Source organism: Pleurotus ostreatus (genome assembly GCF_014466165.1).
Source record: "Pleurotus ostreatus strain PC9 chromosome Unknown scaffold_5, whole genome shotgun sequence".
NCBI classification, from domain to species: domain Eukaryota; kingdom Fungi; phylum Basidiomycota; class Agaricomycetes; order Agaricales; family Pleurotaceae; genus Pleurotus; species Pleurotus ostreatus.
Window position 1 is genome coordinate 1,967,586 of NW_023503160.1, and position 18,389 is coordinate 1,985,974.

An 18,389-nucleotide genomic window follows, 5' to 3' on the forward strand; every position below is an offset into this window, starting at 1 on the left:
ATGAAGGAGAGCCACTCCCAGCAGCCTCTTCATGATCACAAAGAGGCATTTCTTTCGTTCCTCGATGCCTCAGGCCCGGGGGTCAAAACGTATAAATACGCCGTAATGCCAGGTTACCACTAACCACATTTCGCTTCCCACTCTTCTGTCAATAACCTACGGAACGGATACCATGAGCTGCCCAGACTGCGTCAAGGGCGCATATCTTCCTGGAGACCCTGTCGGAAAATTGGGTTTCAAGGGGGCTTACTACTCTCCTGCACCGAAGCCGAATGCCATCAGAGGCGAAGAGTCGAACGCGCCGCACTCAGACTCTCCGCTGAACAACGACAGCGCAGTGGTCCTTCTCACTGACGGCTTTGGCTTACCACTCAAGAACTGCAAGATCATCGCTGATACTCTGGCAACAAGGCTTGGATGCGACGTTTGGGTACCCGATATACTTGGTGGTGCGTACACGATCGAGGCTGGTAGGACTCTGAAAAACTAACGCTCTATGGTTCTAGGCCGACCGCTCGTCAACGTAGACGATCTGTTGTTGCCCGACAGAGCAGGTGTCAAGATGACCTTTGCAAATTGGGTTACATTTATCAAGAAGACGATACCTAAAATCCCTGCTTTCCTACATAATACACCTAGCAAGGTTGATCCACGGATCCACGACGTATGTTCCTCCAATGGCGTGATTCACGTTGCAGCGCCTTGAATATCTATATAGTTCATTCTGGGCCTGCGAGAAGACAAGAAGTACACAAAAATCGGCGCTATTGGGTATGAATACACTTCACGCGACGAAAGGCGAAATGCCCATTGACACACCATACTAGATACTGCTACGGCGGAGCTGCTGCTGTACGATTGTCATCTCATCCAGAGCTCATAGATTCTGCCGTCATCTGCCATCCTGGTCCCTTCAGTCTCAAGGATGTGAAGCGAATACAAGTCCCAGTGTCATGGGCCTGTGCTCAAGGTAAATCCTACGTACAATGGCGATCATGATCTAATTCTCAATTTCTCAGAGGACTTATTCTTCTCCGACAAGCTGCGAAAGCAGTCTGAAACTGCACTTGCCGCTCGCAAGGACCAAGCGGGATTCGTCGAGTACCAGTTCATCGAGTACAAAGGTGAAGTGACCCTCCTTCAATCCTAGACAATTGTAGCTCATATTCATCTAGGAACCACCCACGGCTTTGCTGCGCGTCCAAATCTAGAGGTACCTGAGGTCGAAACTGCATTCGAGGGTGCTTTAACACAGGCGACAGAATGGTTTGCTAAAACTCTCCACCTTGACTGAATCTTACTTTTTGATTATTAAGTCTTGTGAAATATATATTCTTGTTGTTACCTGATGCATTGATGGCTGGATTCTCCTCTGAGTCCTGATCTTAGCAATTATCCCCTGAGAGCTCCTGAGTCTCGTTAGGGGAGGTAGACAACATGCAACAACAGGCCGATCACTTGCGCGCCAATCTAAAATTTCATACTCCAATAACTATGGGACTGTCAGGTCGCAAAGAAAAGCAGCGCATTGCAGCTGATCCCCGAAATCTTGGATGGGCAGGAGGTAGGTCATCCGTCCATCCCTTCTCGAAACATATCAAACTTGGACACAGACGCTGCTCGGTTCGGCTCGACTTATCTCTCAAAATTTGGATGGGATCCGTCCAAGGGCCTTGGAGCTACCGGGGAGGGGCGGATATCGCACTTGAAGGTGGCGCAGAAGCTCGACATGCTTGGGATTGGTGCGGCTCAACAGAACGACGTTAATGGTATTGCCTGGAAACAAAATAAAGATTTTGAGGCCTTGCTACGACGGTTGAACGAAAGTACAGGCGAGGAAGCAAAGGGATCTGTCGAAACGGTCGAGATGCTTGAAGTAAAGGTCGAGGAGGACGACTACGAAATTGCTGGGCAGGCAGAGAAGGGGCGAAAGAAACGCAAGAAAGGACAGGACGGAGAGCGTGAGGAGAGTGTTGAAGGAGCCGTGGAAGGGAGCAAGAAGGACAAGAAGAGACGAAAGAAGGATAGAGATGGTGGTGCAGATGGTGAAGATGTCGACGGTAACAAGGAAAAGAAGAGAAGGAAAAAGGACAAAGCCAGAGGCAGCGATATCGAACTCGTCGCAGGAACACATGCGAACGATATTCCTGACGACGACCAACTACTCAGCGAGCCATCCTCCTCAACATCCGTTATGCCCACCCCGACTGCAAGACGGCCGGCAATGCGACATCGAGCGTAAGTGACATGGTCAGTTATTACTCTCCTCGAGTTCATCTCTTCACGCAGACATCGCGCCCGCGCAATTGCGTCTAAGAGTATTGCCTCGAAATCATCCGCAGCCATAGCTGAGATATTAGGCATCTCACCGTCAGCATCACCCTCTGTCACGGCTTCGGTTGTACAGACACCTAGAGCGGGATCACCAGAGGTCACGCTCGAGAAACTCCAAACATCTACTAAAAGCGTGTCGGACTACTTTAAAGAGAAGCTACTCCTTAAATCGACCGGCTCGACCTCTGGCCCTTCGGCTTTGCGAGTGGAAAGTACTTTGAAGGTAGAGGTAGACTCTTGGGATGAGACTCCTAGGCTTGGCCTTGGTTCTTCGTCGTTCGCCGCCTCAATGACCACTGAGGTTGTGAAGACGGAATCTAACCCAGGGATCGGTATGTCTGCATTCTCCCGGCACCTTTCTTCGATGTTTGCATCTGCGACTTTGTCCTCGGAGGTGCCACAACAAGAGGAAAGTGAAGCAAAGCTGGTCGAAGAGCCCGAACCTTTACCGCAAGAATCAGACCCTGAGTCAACGACCAAGAAATCGAAGTCGAAAAAGAAGCGGAAAGGGAAAGAGCGGGAAGCAGAAGATGTATCACTCGTAGATGAAGAGGTTAATGGGGAGCCTGTAACGGAAACACTGCCTGCGGAGACGAAGGAGAAGGAGGAAAAGAAGAAAAAGAAACGGTCGCAAGATAGTGCTGAAGCTTCCCTAGAAAATGAATCAAAATCAGAATCCAAGGAAGAACGTCGGCGTAAAAAGGCGGAGAAGTCAAGAGAGACTAGCTCATTAGAATATTAAGCTCGATTATCGTTGCGTTGCTATACATTTCTCTGTAGATTTAAGGAATATCGTCCCATTCCGAATGCTTGCAAGCTACAACATTCATAGGTGGCTTGCAAGGCGACTGGACCCCGTCCAATTTGCTGCGAAGAATTCTCGTAAGTCCTCGATCAACCTAAGAAAAGAGTTTAGTAAGAGACGACGGATGCTAGAATGTCGTGGATTACTCTTCAGGGAGTACGAGCGCAGGAATGTGACCACCGCCCTCAGGATGATCTACGTGTTGATTTGAGTAATAAGAATTGGCGGGTGGGTAGCAAGTCACTGACGCTTGTAATATATCAAGTTCCCAGCAGCCTTAATCCACGGTTGGGGTGCTAGCCTACGTTATATTACCATTTGAGTCTTGATCAGAGCGATGCGACGCGATGCACCTACATGATTTCACCCTGCGGAGGGAGTGAATGGTCAGACCGTAGACATCGATACAATACTGATAAACGCTGACTTACATCGAATGACGAAATACCCATTGGGCATCCCTGCTTGTTCGGCTGTTTTCCGAAAGCCTCGAAGATATACTTTCGACCACTTTGCTACAGGATGGCAGCATAAGTGGACATATGAAATGAACCCCGAGAACGTTACCTTATACATCAACATAGACGTATGGGAGGAATGTGTGTATTGGTAAAGGAGGACATTGACAAGCTGGTCCATCCACACTTGTTCGTGTTTCTCCTCTGGTACTTTGCAACTCGACATTAGGGACCGATATTTACTAACTGAGAGCGTGTAAGACTCTCTGAGGGGAGAGAAGGGAGAGGAAACCTTACCAACCCAGCTCATCATGCCAACACCGTCGTACAGAGCGTAACCAAGGGTGGCAACCTTCAGGGACACAAGTTATAGTCTGTAAATGGCCTAGCTATGAGCACGACCTCTGTGGTTTGCATACCTCTGTGGTTTGCATATGCAAATAACCGAGTCCGAATGTTTGGAATGCTACGCTTTTGCCTAGCACACGTTTGTCGACTTCATCCAAGTTGGCCATGTCACTGTCGGTAAAACCTGCTGGACGAGGAGCAGGAAAGCCCGTGAAATGGATAAGCTTGCACGTATCAGCATGGTTAAGCTGGACTTGTCGAAGGTTGATCGCGCCGAAATCCCCTCCGTGAGCCCCGTATGTCTGGTAGCCAAGTACATCTACCATCAGAGTGTTGAACACTCGAGCCACATCTGGGGTACTGTGCTGTTTGTTTGGAATGATGCTGGACAAAAATATTCCCGGAAGGGAGGGTAGAACGACGTGGAATCTGTCGCAAATATAGTGAGTAAGTATTGTAGTTTTGATAGTCAAACTGGACCAACGCTGGCTGCTCCGCGGGGGGATTGGTCAAGGGTTCTATGAGGTACTTGTATTCCCAGAAGGAAAACGGCCATCCGTGCAAGATGAGCAAAGGTATAGCGTCCGCTCGTTTGCTCTTCTCGTGAACAAAATGAATCCTCGATACGTACAGTGTGTTAACTTCATATTCACTCTCATTATAGCGGAGAACTCACTGTGCACCTTCAATTTCGACGAGGAAATGTTTCCATCTGCCAGTATCTCGTAAAGTCAGTACTGCTTAATATGCATGACAGAAAACATCTTTCCTGTTCATCTCAGCCTCAAATTTGCGCCAGTCAAAGTTCAGGAGACGCTCCTTTGCGTCTTTGAAATCCGAGAGCTTGGTACCATACATGCTCCGGTCTTCGTCCGCGCCAGGGACTATGGGCAACGCGGGAAAGCGTGTGATAGTCAGCATCTGACGAAAGTGGTCGATTTCATCCTGGGGGATGTCGATTTTTGTTTCGAGTATGCTGTAGCCTGCCATCGTGCAGGTGGAAGTCTGGAGAGGCTGAAGCGCCGATGAATAAGTAGTACACTATCAATCACATCGGAGCCTTTGGTCACCGGTCAACCGGATACCGAGTAGTGGCCTTACCTCCAGCTCCAAACTGGGGCTGCAGAAACTGTGCTTCCGATCTCTTGAGTGAAACAGTGTTGATAGATATAGTCCAAACATTCTCAAATGAAGATAACAAAATGACATGCTACGGGCCAACAAAACCGCCAAAGTGTTCAGGTAATTTGGCGGCGTCCAAAATGACACACTACACAATTTCAATCCATTCTCCTTTTTCATCCTCGTCGAAACAAGACCTTTCGCATCTGTACGAGTGGGGTCTGACCCAGCGATAAGTTGGATATGGTGATTTGAACTGTGGCAGGCGTTCCAACACAACCCCGACAACTATGATTATATCGACGTTGCTGGTTGTGATCAGACACATGAATATGTACGACTGGGGGGAACATGGGGGTAGTACTCCCGGAATGAGGCATGCTCAGATGCCAATGGCACCTGCAGGGAAGTTCTCCTTCAAGCGGCGGTACCCCCACGCTCCAACCCAACGATGGTCGTCGGGGAACCCCGAAAAGTCATGAGTAAGCATAGAGTTGTATGGTAACGATGCAGACGAGTAAATGAGGATCCTTTGAATGAAAGAGGCACTCGACTTGAAGGCGACAAAATGCAGTGTCGAAGTCTTCGCCATCTTGCACAGGGATGTTGACCTTGACAGCAGAAAACAGGCCATATGCCATATCCACTGCCTTCGTGATTTTTCGTTTACTCATTTGGACGAAGAGTGAGCGGGCTTGATCTTTGTAATCATTCCATCCTCGAACGAGTCGGCTGAAAAGATATTAATCACTGGGTTGTCAGTAATCGAAGGAACTCAACGTACGTGGCGTTCGCAACCAAAGCGGCGTCTAATCATGGCGCAATCGAGCCGATATGTTATAGGAATAGGTAGCCACGATGTAGACGCAAGTGCCCTTGCCCAACTGGTTGCATGTGGAGCTTGAAAGAAAATACCTCAGTTTTGCCTTTAAGGGAGCATCGCTGGACCGCTGACTTGTCTATGACCCCGAGGCTATGCTGTTCTATCTGCACAAAGGAGAGCGCTGGTACTGAGTCTACACCAACCGTATATAGCTCGTCTCCGTATGAGACGACATAATTCTGTGGAACTACGAGCTCCATACGTCCGAAACATGAGCGTGTGATAGGAAAGCCTGTGATCGCTATGAAGAAACTCACAAACAGGATCCATGTGTGCTATTTCCAAGTGAAATCGCGCACACTGTAATAGTGTGCTCGCATGGGAGACTGCCGACATCGGTCAGCGGTTGTCAGTTGTCTACCTTGAGATGGTAGCGGCCAAATCGACTGGTGGTAGAGAGACCGAGGTGGGTGCAAGTAGGTCAAGCTGTCATTGTCTAGCGTATGCGACTGGTACGAGTACGTTCCGTCCACAGCCTCCGTTTCCTGTGCATCGGCAACACTCTCGCAGGACAGCAGTTAATCGTAGAACTCGGTATTGAGTATTGAGTACCGAGTCGTGAGGGAGGAGTCCAGAACCCCACAATTCACGTCTCCTCTGTTGCAACGGCACATTTTGTCTCTTCGTTCCCTTCAACCCTAGACGATAGGCCCCAGGTCATGCTCGGAGAAATCGTTCATAGGCTTAACTCACTGAAGATTATGCCCTACCTCATAATTTTGTTTAACACAAGTCCTTATTTGACAAGGTGCCCTGTGTTGCTTGTCGCATCGAATTTCCACGCGGAGAATTGCAAATTTGGAGTCTGGAGAGCAGGAACGGACAACCAAGGTAGAAACACCGTCCATAATCCAGAGCAAACAGCAATCAGAAGCCTAGCCAGTCTTATGGGCGTGATCTCGAACCGTATGGAAATTCCACTCTTCAATATCGTGCACAAGGTCCCGGAAGACTATGTGAGCATCTGGTTTCTCGTCCGACCAGTGGATGCAGATTTATGAACGAGCGAAATTTGATCTTTTGCGATCAAGGCTGTCGGCTGTGGTGGTGAAGGTACTGTAGGGCCAGTTATTCGTCAGAACAGAGATGAGTGGGCGCCTTCTGTAAGCGCGCGAAAGTAGCCCAAACATAAGCAGGGCGCAAGTCGCCAAGATAGCTTTCCCATCGTGAAGGTGATCAACAAGCGTTTCGGTAGGACTCTAGCTATACGAAAACTTCCTTGTGATGTTCTGGAAGGCGTCGACACTGGTTGGGGCGAAGCGGCTTGCGCCCAATATGTGTATACCTACAAGAGAGGTCCGTATATCGACGATGATCGACCAAGAATGAGCGCAATGGATTAACGTGGATTCTGGCTTAGCGAAGCATCGTCCTAAAAGCCTTTCTCGAGATGATTCCAGCTGCAGAGTTATTCAGGAAGATGCATGTCCAAGTTTGGGTGTGCGAACAGGAGCGTCCATCGTGTAGGCGACAAACACCAGGACAAATCCGGGTGATAGGACCATCGGGAGGGGAGATCAAGCACCTTGACGAGTTGGGGTCGCGGGCGGGATTGGAAACCCGTTTTGACTTTGGAAAGCACACCATCTCTTCGAAGACTTGGAGTTGTTCAAGAAAACGTTCTAGTAGTGTCTCCACTAAGAAGCACGCACCGTTGTTTTCGATCGCCAGATCTCTGCAGTATGTGATATACATCCAGACATCGTAGAGTCGCGGCGAGTAAGCCACAAGGTCGCATCCGTTAGGAAAGGAAAAGAGGGCCCCAAGGCTGGCTTTCTTGTCGTAGGGAACACAGCATTGGGGTTAAGCTGGTTATTCCCGTTGCTGGTAGAGTTGTTGATGACCTGATATCGTGAAGAAGCTATTTGAACGGTCAACGGGCGTTACTCACCAACACCGACGCGTTAGATGATTGCGCAATTGCTCTAAGGTGTCTCATAAAACCAACCATTAGTGCGTGTCCTTGAGCCGATACGGCACTGAGAGCAGGCCCGAGGAGTGGTGTAATGCTATCAATTACGACGCAGCTGGGATGTCGAAGACCGTGCAGGGCTTGATACGCCGAGTCAAGGTCGAATGCGAGGGATAAATGGAGGCGTGCAAGAGCTGTGGCGACACCCTATCGCCTCCTTCAAAAATCATGTCTTCACGGAGAATTGCGCACGTACCTGCCCACTATGACGGGCTAAAAGTGCGGCGACCTGATCTACCAAGAAATTCCCAGTAGTGTCGATCCATAACAACTGAGCATCAGGATCGGACGCGAGATGTCGGAGTGCGATGTGAGTCGCTAGCATCTGGAATCAAGATGATCATAATCCGTCGCACGGGATGGGAAATGTCGACATACAGATTTTCCAGACCCGATGTCCCCAGAAATTTCTATAACGGTTGAGCCGCCACCCAACCCCATCAATAATTCGTCGAGATCGTCTACGCCTGTGTCCAAGCAGAGTTTTGGCATTGGTGTAGCCTGACTGTGTAGAAGGCTACTAGCATGAGAGCCCTGGGCACCGGAAGCCTCCAATACGCGCGCTAAGCACTCTTCGAACTCATTGAATCCAATCGTATTGGGAGGTAGTTGGCAGAAAATGTCTTCCGCTGAACCGCTAAACAGCAAATCGGCGCTAGTTGTATATCCTGTTTGTTCCAGGGCCGTCACGAGAGGGGCTGGGAGGTGAAATTTTGACGAGCTGAGCCTCATAGCGCGACAATATGGAACACAAAGTAGGACGCTCAGGAAGAGGAAGTCTTTCGATTTGCGGCCCCTGCAGGTTCGTCGCGGTCATGTGATTTACTTCTCTGGTCTCCCGTCTTTCCGTCACCTGTTCCAAGGGAGTGAACCCTCGTATAACTAAGATATGATCCTTTGTATACTGAAATATATAAACAGAGCATTGTCGTATGTTGAGAGTTAGCAGACTGGATGGCCTTGAAGAAACTAAGGCAAAGCGCCAGCGCCGGTAAGTATATTAAGCAAACCGGGTTTAGTTGTACATTATCTGAATTGGAATGTGGGTATAGGAAAGTAATGATTGTCTCGATAAGAGCTGATGAGCACTGGTATGAAAGCCTCACTCCGAGCTCACATCGGCATGGATACCATTGACGAGCTTGACACCGCAATGCTTTCGCAAAGAATTGAGCACCTCCGGAATCACATCGATGTGGACGGACTTGCCCCACAATATATCGAGGTGTTCATATCCAGCTAGTCTCCGTGCTACGGTATGCTTGGGTAGCTGCTTCGTCATGACATCAATGTCCACAAGGCTGTCGGAGTCTCCATATAGAAGAACGATCGGGGTGACGATATTCTTCGTCGGGAATCTTGCTGGGCGGTAAGAGCTGACCGAGGTACGAGTTATAGCGGCTACATCGTCGTCGTACATTTGGAACGCGCCGTTCCGCATGATTTGGAACCAGTGAACGACCGATTTGACCGAAGCGAAACTGTAGAGATGGGCGTACGCGGCGATCTTCTGTGAGTTCGAGATGTTCAAGCTGCGCCAGTCGAATAGCCAACCCAGAGACCTGTCAATAACGGATGCGAATATCGGTGGATAGAGGATGGATTGCCACATCCCTGCCGACGACATGATGGCTTTACGTCCAAAGAAAAGGAAGATAAGGGTGGGGCTGTGGGGGGTAGTGGAGTCAATCTAAGCCTAAATGGTGACAAGCTCAGTTCGCTACTCACGATGCTTTCATCAAGCTATCCACAATGGGAGCAGCAAGCCCCGCAGGGGACATCGCTGGCGCGAGGGCAATGAAGACGTTGATCTTCTCGTTTAACTGGGGATGGATGCTGAGAGCAGCAAAGGCTTGAGCGGTGCCTTGACTAAAACCAACGTAACTCAATTTCGAGGCTTTCGTGACGTGGAGGATATAATTGATCGAGTCTGGAATATCGTGCCATGCAAAATCGTCGATGGAAAAGTTCTAGGAAAGGCGTAAAGACCATGGAAAAGATGATCAGCGCTCTACGCGACGCACCCAGAATTTAGCCTCATCTGGGGCATGGTGGATGGACTTCTTCGAGTACTTGTTACCTCTAAGAAACATTGGCATAAGATCCGCAGCGACGAGTAGGAAAACTCACCTATTGTTCCCCAACCATACATCGTACCCCTGCTCGACCAAAACAAAGGGAAGCGATCTCTCCGCTTCGGTGAGACAAACCCACACTTCCGAATTCATGAGCAGGCCGTGATGTAAGTATACCACTGGCTTGCCCGTGCTGGTCCCAGGATTGGTGTTGTGCTCGCCATGTGTCGACGGCAAGCGATGCAAACCAAGAAGGTATCCGTCCTTGGTGAGGACGACGTGCTCCTCGTGCTCGTACCCGAAAATTTCGCAGAGGTCGCTGAAGTCCCTCGCTTTGAGTATACGATCCGCGGTCTTCTTTTCCGCCGACTGGGGCTTGCGGCCACCGCTCAATTTATGGAATAGCGACCTCGACCGCTCGTAGAACCAGTTGATTATTGGTTTAGGCAAAGAGAGGGTAATTAGGCGAATCACGACCTCGAAGGCGATGAACAGAAAGCCGAGGACCAGCGCTACATATTCCTGGGATTTCAAACGCCCGAGGAGAGGTATTCGTGGCATAACGGGCGGGGATTTGCTGGTTGAGGCCGTCAGGCCTTTCCGAAACTGCAGAGTATACGGCTCTCACTTAGCATGAACTTAGTGGTGTGAACAATCGAAACTGGAGCATGATAAATCCAGAGCTACTCTACTGTTCAAATTCGCACGCCCAGTACGGCGCGGGGAGGTGCACGCTTCAATTTGGTTGGCAGTAAGACCACTGACTGTGGTGCCACTGAGGTACTCCATTGCAATTAGGAGCAGACCTGGGCGTCTTAGTTGCGCTTGGCCGCAGTGAAACAGCTTCGGAGCCATGCCATTGTGGCCATCTTATTACGGAACTGGTGTGTAAAAGAGGACCTTCCCGACATCCTGGAACTCTCAATCCCCCCAAAATGAGTTTCTCGCTTAAGTGGTTGTCGAAGATCTGCAGCCATGACTTCGCTAACATGCTACGGGCGTCCAAGAATAATGTGGACCTAGCCTTTGGATTCCACTCGCACCCTCATCATAGTGTCGGGCATTTGCATATGCACGTATTGCTCCATGACTTCGAGTTCAGGGCATATAGTACGCTTGAGCACGACTGGAAGACAATGCCATTCGGCGCTGTAGAAGACGTATTGGATGATGGCCCTTGCAATAGAATGGAACAGGAGGACACGTTCTTCATTTCAATGTATCATATAAGAGATGTTTATGATGTATTTGTACAATACCCATATTCAACAGCAGTACTCACGATGAACATCAGATTCAGTTATCTCGGAACCAAGGGGGAATATCTTGCAAGTAGTTGGCACTTTTGCTTTGGCCTTTGGCAGCTGATCTTCTAAAGCAGATTGCGCAGAGCGTGCAAGAAAGTTGCCCCCGTGGTATTCTCTGAGCGTCTCAACCAGTGGAAAGTCTGTCGATTGGGAGCGATTGAGAACATCTGTCCGCTGAAATAGATACTCTGCAAGATGATAACGATTAAGTAAAGTCGTGACCCAAAGCCAGGATGTCTGTGCTACCTTCATCGAGTATGGCTTACTCGATGAATAAATCCGTTCCCCACGCCTGAGTTCGACAAAGCGACCACCAACGCGCCACACAATGCATCAAACAATGCACTGCATTACAACATTTGGTTTGTGCTCTCCAGGGCCCAGGTGCACAAGAACTAGAGCCGAAAATGGGCCCACTGCTGATAACGGCGAAAATGCCTCTTCCAACCTCACGGTCTCCCTCATCCTAATGCTGTCCAACTCAGCAATATCGATATCTGGATGTTCCCAAATTCTGATGTTGAAGATGATACGTTTCAACAATCCAGGGTACTGGTGCGGTAGTAGGAGGCGACATAGCGTCTCGTAGCACGTAGATTCGGGGAACGATGATAGGTTCTGGCCATAGCTAACGATTTTGATAGTGAGTTCACGGAGGCGATGGTGGAATGGCAGGCGATTGATGTTTCCTTCCAACCATGTAATATCACCGTCGAGGGATATTAACTGGATGGTCAAGCGGGAGGGATATACAAGTCGTTCAAACTGGAGGGGGCCAGATCGAACCGAAACTGAAGAGTGTCACTTGATTAGGAGGTAAGACGGGGCTGGAGGAAGACGTAATACCTCGCAAATTGAGATCAGAGATGCTCGCTGGAATCCAGGGCGGCAGCTCCCAAGGATGATCCTGGTAGTGAGAAATGGTGAATGTAGCCAGATCTGGGCATTCAATGGTGTTGGTGTGGGCAAATGGTGTGATTGATTCGTCCAGCTCCAGTCTCCGAAGAGCTTTCAGATGTGCAACGGGAGGCACAAATGGCATGATCCTACGGCTGGGCTCCCAAAGGAGGCAGTCGATCATGAATTCCTCGAGCGTTGCTGAGCAGGCGAATAGGATGCGAGACATATCCGAGGCATTAACAAACTTATCCCAAAATAATAGAGCGAGACGTTTGAGGCTGATGGTAGCAAGCAAAGACACGATTCCTTGCACCAGTGGAGTGGTGACCGTCGGCCCCATCTCTGAGAAGTACCGTAGCTCCAATTCTCGCAGGTTCGTGAAGCGACTGAGGCAGGCATCCATCCATGCTGGAACCCATACAACGTCAATGCAGAAGCGCAGACGAAGCTCCCGGACATATTTGCAGAGATGAGGGGCTGTAGAATGGAGGAAGGCAAATGCCTCGAAGGTGGTGTCCTCATTGCAATCGATATAAATCGCGCGAAATATATAGGCCCGGCAGATATCGTTCCATGCGTGACATACGAGGGAGCAAGAAGAGAGAGAAGGAGGTCCACTGCGACGCCGAATCTTCGAATTTGCCAAGAGGGGAATGTGCTCCCATTCTTTCTTTGGAACGTTCGGGGGATCGTCGAGAAATGGAATTATCCTGAGGATCAGCTCGAGGGGGAGCTGTATCGGATGCATGCTGGTAGCTTGCAAGAAGCGGGACAGTCACGTTGTCACAACATCACCCTCTTCCTCTACGACCCAAATGTTCCCTGGGCCTCTGGCTCGACGATGGTACGCAACCGCAGCACAGAGCACTAGTGTCAGTGCAACTTCTACTCCACTGCCCGCGTTCTCTTATATTCTCCACCTAGAGTCGAGCTGGCCGCATGCGATCTACGCTTCAGAGCGTGTAACCGACCGAAGGTCTGCCTTCCTTGCGCATGCCACAACACTATCTTCCGTGGACCAGTTGCCAGATTTTCTGGACTACATTACCTCGCAACCCCAGCTAAAACGCGCTACGCATTGTATGTATGCATATCGCACTTTCAAGCAGAGTCCGGAAGAACCGAATCATCACGGCTCGTCAATGGGCCAAAGGGCTCAAGCGGTGTCAGCAACGCCTCCGTCCAAATCAACGGTGTTGACGGGGCAGAAGGATGGCGGAGAAAGTGGTAGTGGGGACCGCCTTGCTCGATTGCTTCAAGACACGCGGAGTGATAATGTCGTGCTTGTCGTGTCTCGTTGGTACGGCGGGATACAACTAGGGAACGACAGGTGGAAGAGAATCAACCAGGTTGCGAAGGAAGCATTGCAGAAGGGCAACTTTCCGCGCCCAAAAGAAGACCCTGCTAGTTCTCATTCTGCCTCGAGCTCAAGGAAACGTAGACGCTAGGAGATGTTACATGCGATACTGTATGCACGTACACCGCGTCTTATAAATATCCTCTAATGAGAATATGCTAGCCTCTCCCCTTCACCGATGGACAATAACACGTGTGCCAACCCACTCATAAATATCTCTGTTAAAGCGCCGGTGTCTTGGGATTGCATTGTATTCATCAGGCAATCGTTGCTCGCGCCTATTTCCTTCCCATTCCAAGACATCGACAACGGGAGGTAAATGATATTGAATAATGGAAGAAGTTCCGCCAGGAGGACATCCTGCATATGGACTGGAACATCCGTGTTATACGATTGAAGATGGCGTTACAGACATCGTACCTTGGAAGTTATGATACAGAATCCAAGGATCGTCTCCTAGTGGAAACATCATGTTCGTTGTCGATGATTTCTGATAACGGCCGCAAGATGGATTCGTATACCAGTTCCCATGCCAAAGAAGCGTTTGAGCGCGAATAAGGGGTTCTATTTGTATCTTTTGCAGAGTTTGCAAGACCGACGGAAGGAAGACAGATACGGTTGCATGCAAGGCAGCGTTGAGGATCAGAATTTGTCGAAGGGAAAGAGTCCCATCTCGCGGAGGATCAGCATCGGTGTCGAGGATCGCCGCCAAGCTTTCGTCAATAGGCAGGCCGCGCAGAAATGACCAGTTGCCAGCGGATGTAGAATCGTGAGTCCAGGCAGGTGCAGGTACAGGAGGACGGCTGAGAACGATTACTTGTGAAGCCCGTGCTCTACCGATCCAGAAAGACTCTCGCAATCGCACACCTGTCGAGGGATCAACAGTGGGTATCTGGAATGCGGCGTCCCAAGGCTTCGACGAGGGGTGCAGCGTATCAGACAACACATAGCGAAATAGTGCTGAGTCGGTTCGAAGGAGATCCTCGTCAGTGGGTGCCACTTTGAACCGGCCAGAGCTCTCGAGAGTAGAATTAACACCGGGCGGAAGGCAGATATGATGCCAGGTGCAAACATCGATCCCAAGGCAGGTGTGTGGGTGGCCATCGAATGGCGCAAGCATATGAAGCCAGATATTATGAAGAAAATATGACATGCTGGATCCAACCACGAGGACGTTTTTCCCGCGTATCATAGAGCAAACGTGCTTCAGGCTTCTGGTGGCATCTCTGTTGGGAGAAGGGGCACATGTAGAATCCGCCATAAGACGCGCAATTCTGCTTCCTGCGGCCCATTGGGACTGTCTCATTAGACATGTAAGTCCTTGTTGGATATTGCGAATGCGAGACGAGGCTTGAGGTGTCGCGTCCCCTTTGGGTAAACTTTCCGTGACGGCACGTCTAAGAACGGTATCGACGAAGGGTGCTGGGTGCCATGGCACGGTATGAGGCCCTGATATTTGTGTCGCGAGCGGTACGACGAGGAGAAGTAGGCAAACTGCGCCAGTGAACAGAACAAGCTTTCGTCGAAGATGCTTCATGGAGGTAGCTGATTGAAGGACATCGAATTGGCGCCCACTCATCGAACCGGGTCCTGTTCTTCTTGTGCATCGTCGCCATGAAGTTCGGAAACCTCCCACACATGGCCGACTCAACAGCAGAAGGGGCTGGAAGGGGCTTCTCGAGTCCACTATCAGAACAAAAATATGAAGCTAGGATGCCCATCACCGACGATTCTGGCATAGGCACCATGTGCTTATGGCTTGCATCCACAACATACCATTCCATAAGCCTTCCTGATTGGGTGCGGTCCAGTTTCCAGGAAGACCATTCATAAGCCTGGCTTCTTCCATCTTTGGCTCTCGGATGCGTCGGAACGGTACTGATCCTTCGACGTGCTCATGACGGGACTTGGAAACAAAGCGTATCACACACCTCATGCGCTGGCGGCCATAAAAAGCCAGCTTTGGGTATGCTGCGCGCAGAACCATCTGCGAGCAACAACCACTACTGAGCCCACCTCGCAATGCGTTCGTCGCCTAGCTTTATACATTCGCTTGTACTGGTGCTCACAGAAATACAGGTCTGATCATCCGCGAGGACCCCGCCGCCGTCGGTGAATACATCGCCGAATATATCTGTAAACGGTGCGGAAGTTTCAGTGTAGGATGATGATGAATGCAGAGATCTGATACTTGTTCCTTATCCAGCATCAACGACTTCGGACCCACCGCCAAGAAACCATTCGTTCTTGGCCTCCCTACCGGGTCATCGCCGATCCCAACTTACAAAGTACTCATCAGGCTCCACAAGGAAGGCAAACTCTCGTACGTACTGAACATACGAAGATCTTTACGAAAGGGCTCAACAGTACATACTAGCTTCAAGCATGTTGTTACATTCAACATGGATGAATACGTCGGCCTCCCTCGCGATCATCAAGAATCTTACCACACATTCATGTTTCGCGAATTCTTCTCGCATGGTCGGTGTCTTGGTCTCTCGCGTCCTCAACCAAGCTAACTGGCATTATAGTGGATATTCCACCGTCGCAGGTCAACATCCTGAACGGAAACGCGATCGACTTGATCGGCGAATGCAACGCTTATGAGGAACGCATCAAGTCCTACGGCGGTATCGAACTGTTCCTTGGAGGCATTGGAGAAGACGGGCACATTGCTTTCAACGAACCAGGTAAGCTCTGTTCCACCCATACATGCATCCCTATACCAACCCAAATCCCGTAGGTTCTTCCCTGGCTTCTCGGACACGAATCAAAACACTGGCATACGATACTATCCTCGCCAACGCACGTTTCTTCAACAACGATATTTCTGCTGTTCCTAGAATGGCTCTCACTGTTGGTGTCGGTACGGTCCTCGAGGCCCGAGAGGTCGTCGTCGTTGTAACAGGCCAAAGAAAGGCGCTGGCATTGAGCAAGGCTATCGAAGAGGGCGTGAATCATCTTGTACGTATCTTACCACCTCACATTATGACCTGTACTCAACCGTGGCTTTAGTGGACCCTCTCTGCCCTGCAGATGCACCCATGGGCGCTCATTGTCATAGATGAGGACGCGACGGCTGGTTCGTTTCATTATCCGTCTCCACGTTCCCCCAGTTTGACACGGAGATATAGAATTACACGTCAAGACTGTCAAATATTTCAAGTCCATTGAACGTGTCCAGGAGGAAGTCGAACGAAACCAAGCCGAGCTGAAAGCAAATGGCGTAAAAGGGGCAGGCGTGGCTGAGCAGCAGGTTGGAAGTATGGAATGAACAATACCCGTGCATTTGTCCGCAACACGGTTATATTGGAAGTAACGAATGATCATATTGTCAATATTAGATACAAGATTGAACAATGCTCGAACTCGAACACGAATAATTTATTGTTGGATATATAAAATAGACTAATGTGTACTATCTACCCTTCCGTCGTTAATAGATGCAGTATTTACTACAACATACGGTCGTTATAACATTCGTTAGAAATGCAGTGTCACATGCAGAGCCCAGTAAAACGATTACTAAATTATAGGCGAAGATGCTCGCTTCCTAGGCTCTAGAATAATCTTGGGAGTCCGGAGTGTGCTGCCAATATCCGAGGTAAGAGGGACACTCTCCGAACCTGTTGGTTGGACCATCCTCGAGCTCGTTGCATGAGACACGAGGTCAACCTGACTCCCCCTCGCTGACACACTTGTCCAGTCCGTGGGCTCAATTTCTTCTCCGTCAATTGTCCACGATTGTCGTTTAGAAGCGGACGCTGGGAGGATGCCACTGCTAAAGTATCTATCGAGCTGTAGTTGCGTGTGATACGCATTGACAATGTAGACGCCATCTGTACAACGGTCAGCCCACCGCGTTGAGGTAGTGCGATGAGCACTCACAAAGTTGTAATGTGGCTGGTATGATGAAGAATACCACCACAATTACGGTCCGTACTCTAGGGTCGTTCAGAGCTTCAGCTTCACTCTTACAATCGGCCCAGACACCTTGGTCCTGTGAGCCTCTTGTACATTCCTCGACGTACTCGGCTTCGGAAGTTGTAAGGAGGGAAGAAAGAGTAACCACAAAGTATATGGTCATGTAAATGGCCATGTACACCATCAACCGCAGGAATAAGCTGATGAGATGGTACTGTCTTCGAATCACACCGACTAGCCTAATTTGCGTCAGCCAAATTAAGATGAGGACAGTAAGCAAGGGTTACCCTAGGATGGCCATAAGGAAGCCAACTGAGAATGTAACGGCGTAGATGATCACTCCGGCGTATGGTCCAGAGAGGACATGTACTAGAGGCAACACCAAGTCAATAACGCGTCTTTGGTTGAGGATATAGCGTACATTGGCGAAATCTGACGAAGCCATACCAGAACAAGAGTGCCAGGGCTCCGTTAAGCAAGAGCTGGAATATTGCCACCACAAATACCCCAACGCGTAACGGTAGACAGAACAGAAACTTGGTGGACTGTGTCATTCTTCGGAACAAGCTTGCAATGGGCGCAAGATTTATATATCGTCGTAGGGATATCGACGGAACCTTGGGGCGATACCCCTGCCAGGCCGCAAACGAAACATGCATCGGAGGCGAGGCGATGGAAATAGCACACCGGTTTGCTATGATATGGTGATCAAGAGGGAGTTATTGTGGGCTCTAGCGGAGGATCTTCTAGCTCGCCGCCGTAGTTATTATCAGCGCTCATGCATCGCCCGCTCATTCAACTTCCAAGCGAGCGTCCGGGGTTTCATGGACAGATAGTGCTTTCGTGCTCAGGGTCAAAGAATACCCGTGCCATGAGCGGCGAACAACGTTGCTACTAGCGGGTG

General features: G+C 49.8%; 10 protein-coding genes across 10 annotated transcripts; 4 read left to right on the plus strand and 6 right to left on the minus strand.

The window, feature by feature from the left end:
* Window positions 1-172: 172 nt before the first annotated feature.
* Window positions 173-1,294, plus strand: PC9H_007713 (uncharacterized protein; the record flags this gene model as incomplete). Its single annotated transcript, XM_036777241.1, has 7 exons — window positions 173-291; window positions 334-470; window positions 528-664; window positions 719-771; window positions 828-970; window positions 1,020-1,124; window positions 1,176-1,294. 7 exons carry the CDS (start codon window positions 173-175, stop codon window positions 1,292-1,294), a joined length of 813 nt encoding a protein of 270 aa, XP_036630861.1.
* A 200-nt stretch (window positions 1,295-1,494) lies between these two features.
* On the plus strand, window positions 1,495-3,076 carry PC9H_007714 (uncharacterized protein; the record flags this gene model as incomplete). Its single annotated transcript, XM_036777242.1, has 3 exons — window positions 1,495-1,564; window positions 1,614-2,238; window positions 2,290-3,076. The coding sequence occupies 3 exons, from the start codon at window positions 1,495-1,497 to the stop codon at window positions 3,074-3,076; spliced, it is 1,482 nt and encodes a 493-aa protein (XP_036630862.1).
* Window positions 3,077-3,160: 84 nt separating this feature from the next.
* PC9H_007715 (uncharacterized protein) lies at window positions 3,161-4,935 on the minus strand (the record flags this gene model as incomplete). The annotated part of the gene is made up of 11 exons (XM_036777243.1): window positions 3,161-3,233; window positions 3,286-3,334; window positions 3,388-3,440; window positions 3,497-3,507; window positions 3,571-3,654; window positions 3,707-3,843; window positions 3,895-3,949; window positions 4,017-4,374; window positions 4,430-4,542; window positions 4,599-4,657; window positions 4,701-4,935. 11 exons carry the CDS (start codon window positions 4,933-4,935, stop codon window positions 3,161-3,163), a joined length of 1,227 nt encoding a protein of 408 aa, XP_036630863.1.
* A 2,532-nt stretch (window positions 4,936-7,467) lies between these two features.
* Window positions 7,468-8,654, minus strand: PC9H_007716 (uncharacterized protein; the record flags this gene model as incomplete). Its single annotated transcript, XM_036777244.1, has 5 exons — window positions 7,468-7,548; window positions 7,603-7,794; window positions 7,842-8,069; window positions 8,119-8,247; window positions 8,301-8,654. 5 exons carry the CDS (start codon window positions 8,652-8,654, stop codon window positions 7,468-7,470), a joined length of 984 nt encoding a protein of 327 aa, XP_036630864.1.
* A 370-nt stretch (window positions 8,655-9,024) lies between these two features.
* On the minus strand, window positions 9,025-10,558 carry PC9H_007717 (uncharacterized protein; the record flags this gene model as incomplete). The annotated part of the gene is made up of 4 exons (XM_036777245.1): window positions 9,025-9,589; window positions 9,651-9,892; window positions 9,947-10,004; window positions 10,053-10,558. 4 exons carry the CDS (start codon window positions 10,556-10,558, stop codon window positions 9,025-9,027), a joined length of 1,371 nt encoding a protein of 456 aa, XP_036630865.1.
* Window positions 10,559-11,637: 1,079 nt separating this feature from the next.
* PC9H_007718 (uncharacterized protein) lies at window positions 11,638-12,952 on the minus strand (the record flags this gene model as incomplete). The annotated part of the gene is made up of 2 exons (XM_036777246.1): window positions 11,638-12,095; window positions 12,151-12,952. The coding sequence occupies 2 exons, from the start codon at window positions 12,950-12,952 to the stop codon at window positions 11,638-11,640; spliced, it is 1,260 nt and encodes a 419-aa protein (XP_036630866.1).
* Window positions 12,953-13,019: 67 nt separating this feature from the next.
* On the plus strand, window positions 13,020-13,652 carry PC9H_007719 (uncharacterized protein; the record flags this gene model as incomplete). Its single annotated transcript, XM_036777247.1, has 1 exon — window positions 13,020-13,652. One exon carries the CDS (start codon window positions 13,020-13,022, stop codon window positions 13,650-13,652), a length of 633 nt encoding a protein of 210 aa, XP_036630867.1.
* A 294-nt stretch (window positions 13,653-13,946) lies between these two features.
* PC9H_007720 (uncharacterized protein) lies at window positions 13,947-15,098 on the minus strand (the record flags this gene model as incomplete). The annotated part of the gene is made up of 1 exon (XM_036777248.1): window positions 13,947-15,098. One exon carries the CDS (start codon window positions 15,096-15,098, stop codon window positions 13,947-13,949), a length of 1,152 nt encoding a protein of 383 aa, XP_036630868.1.
* Window positions 15,099-15,583: 485 nt separating this feature from the next.
* NAG1 (Glucosamine-6-phosphate isomerase (Glucosamine-6-phosphate deaminase) (GNPDA) (GlcN6P deaminase)) lies at window positions 15,584-16,835 on the plus strand (the record flags this gene model as incomplete). The annotated part of the gene is made up of 8 exons (XM_036777249.1): window positions 15,584-15,587; window positions 15,641-15,704; window positions 15,768-15,884; window positions 15,939-16,042; window positions 16,093-16,251; window positions 16,305-16,525; window positions 16,577-16,643; window positions 16,696-16,835. 8 exons carry the CDS (start codon window positions 15,584-15,586, stop codon window positions 16,833-16,835), a joined length of 876 nt encoding a protein of 291 aa, XP_036630869.1.
* A 251-nt stretch (window positions 16,836-17,086) lies between these two features.
* Window positions 17,087-17,930, minus strand: PC9H_007722 (uncharacterized protein; the record flags this gene model as incomplete). The annotated part of the gene is made up of 3 exons (XM_036777250.1): window positions 17,087-17,400; window positions 17,450-17,724; window positions 17,773-17,930. The coding sequence occupies 3 exons, from the start codon at window positions 17,928-17,930 to the stop codon at window positions 17,087-17,089; spliced, it is 747 nt and encodes a 248-aa protein (XP_036630870.1).
* Between the last annotated feature and the right edge of the window lie 459 nt (window positions 17,931-18,389).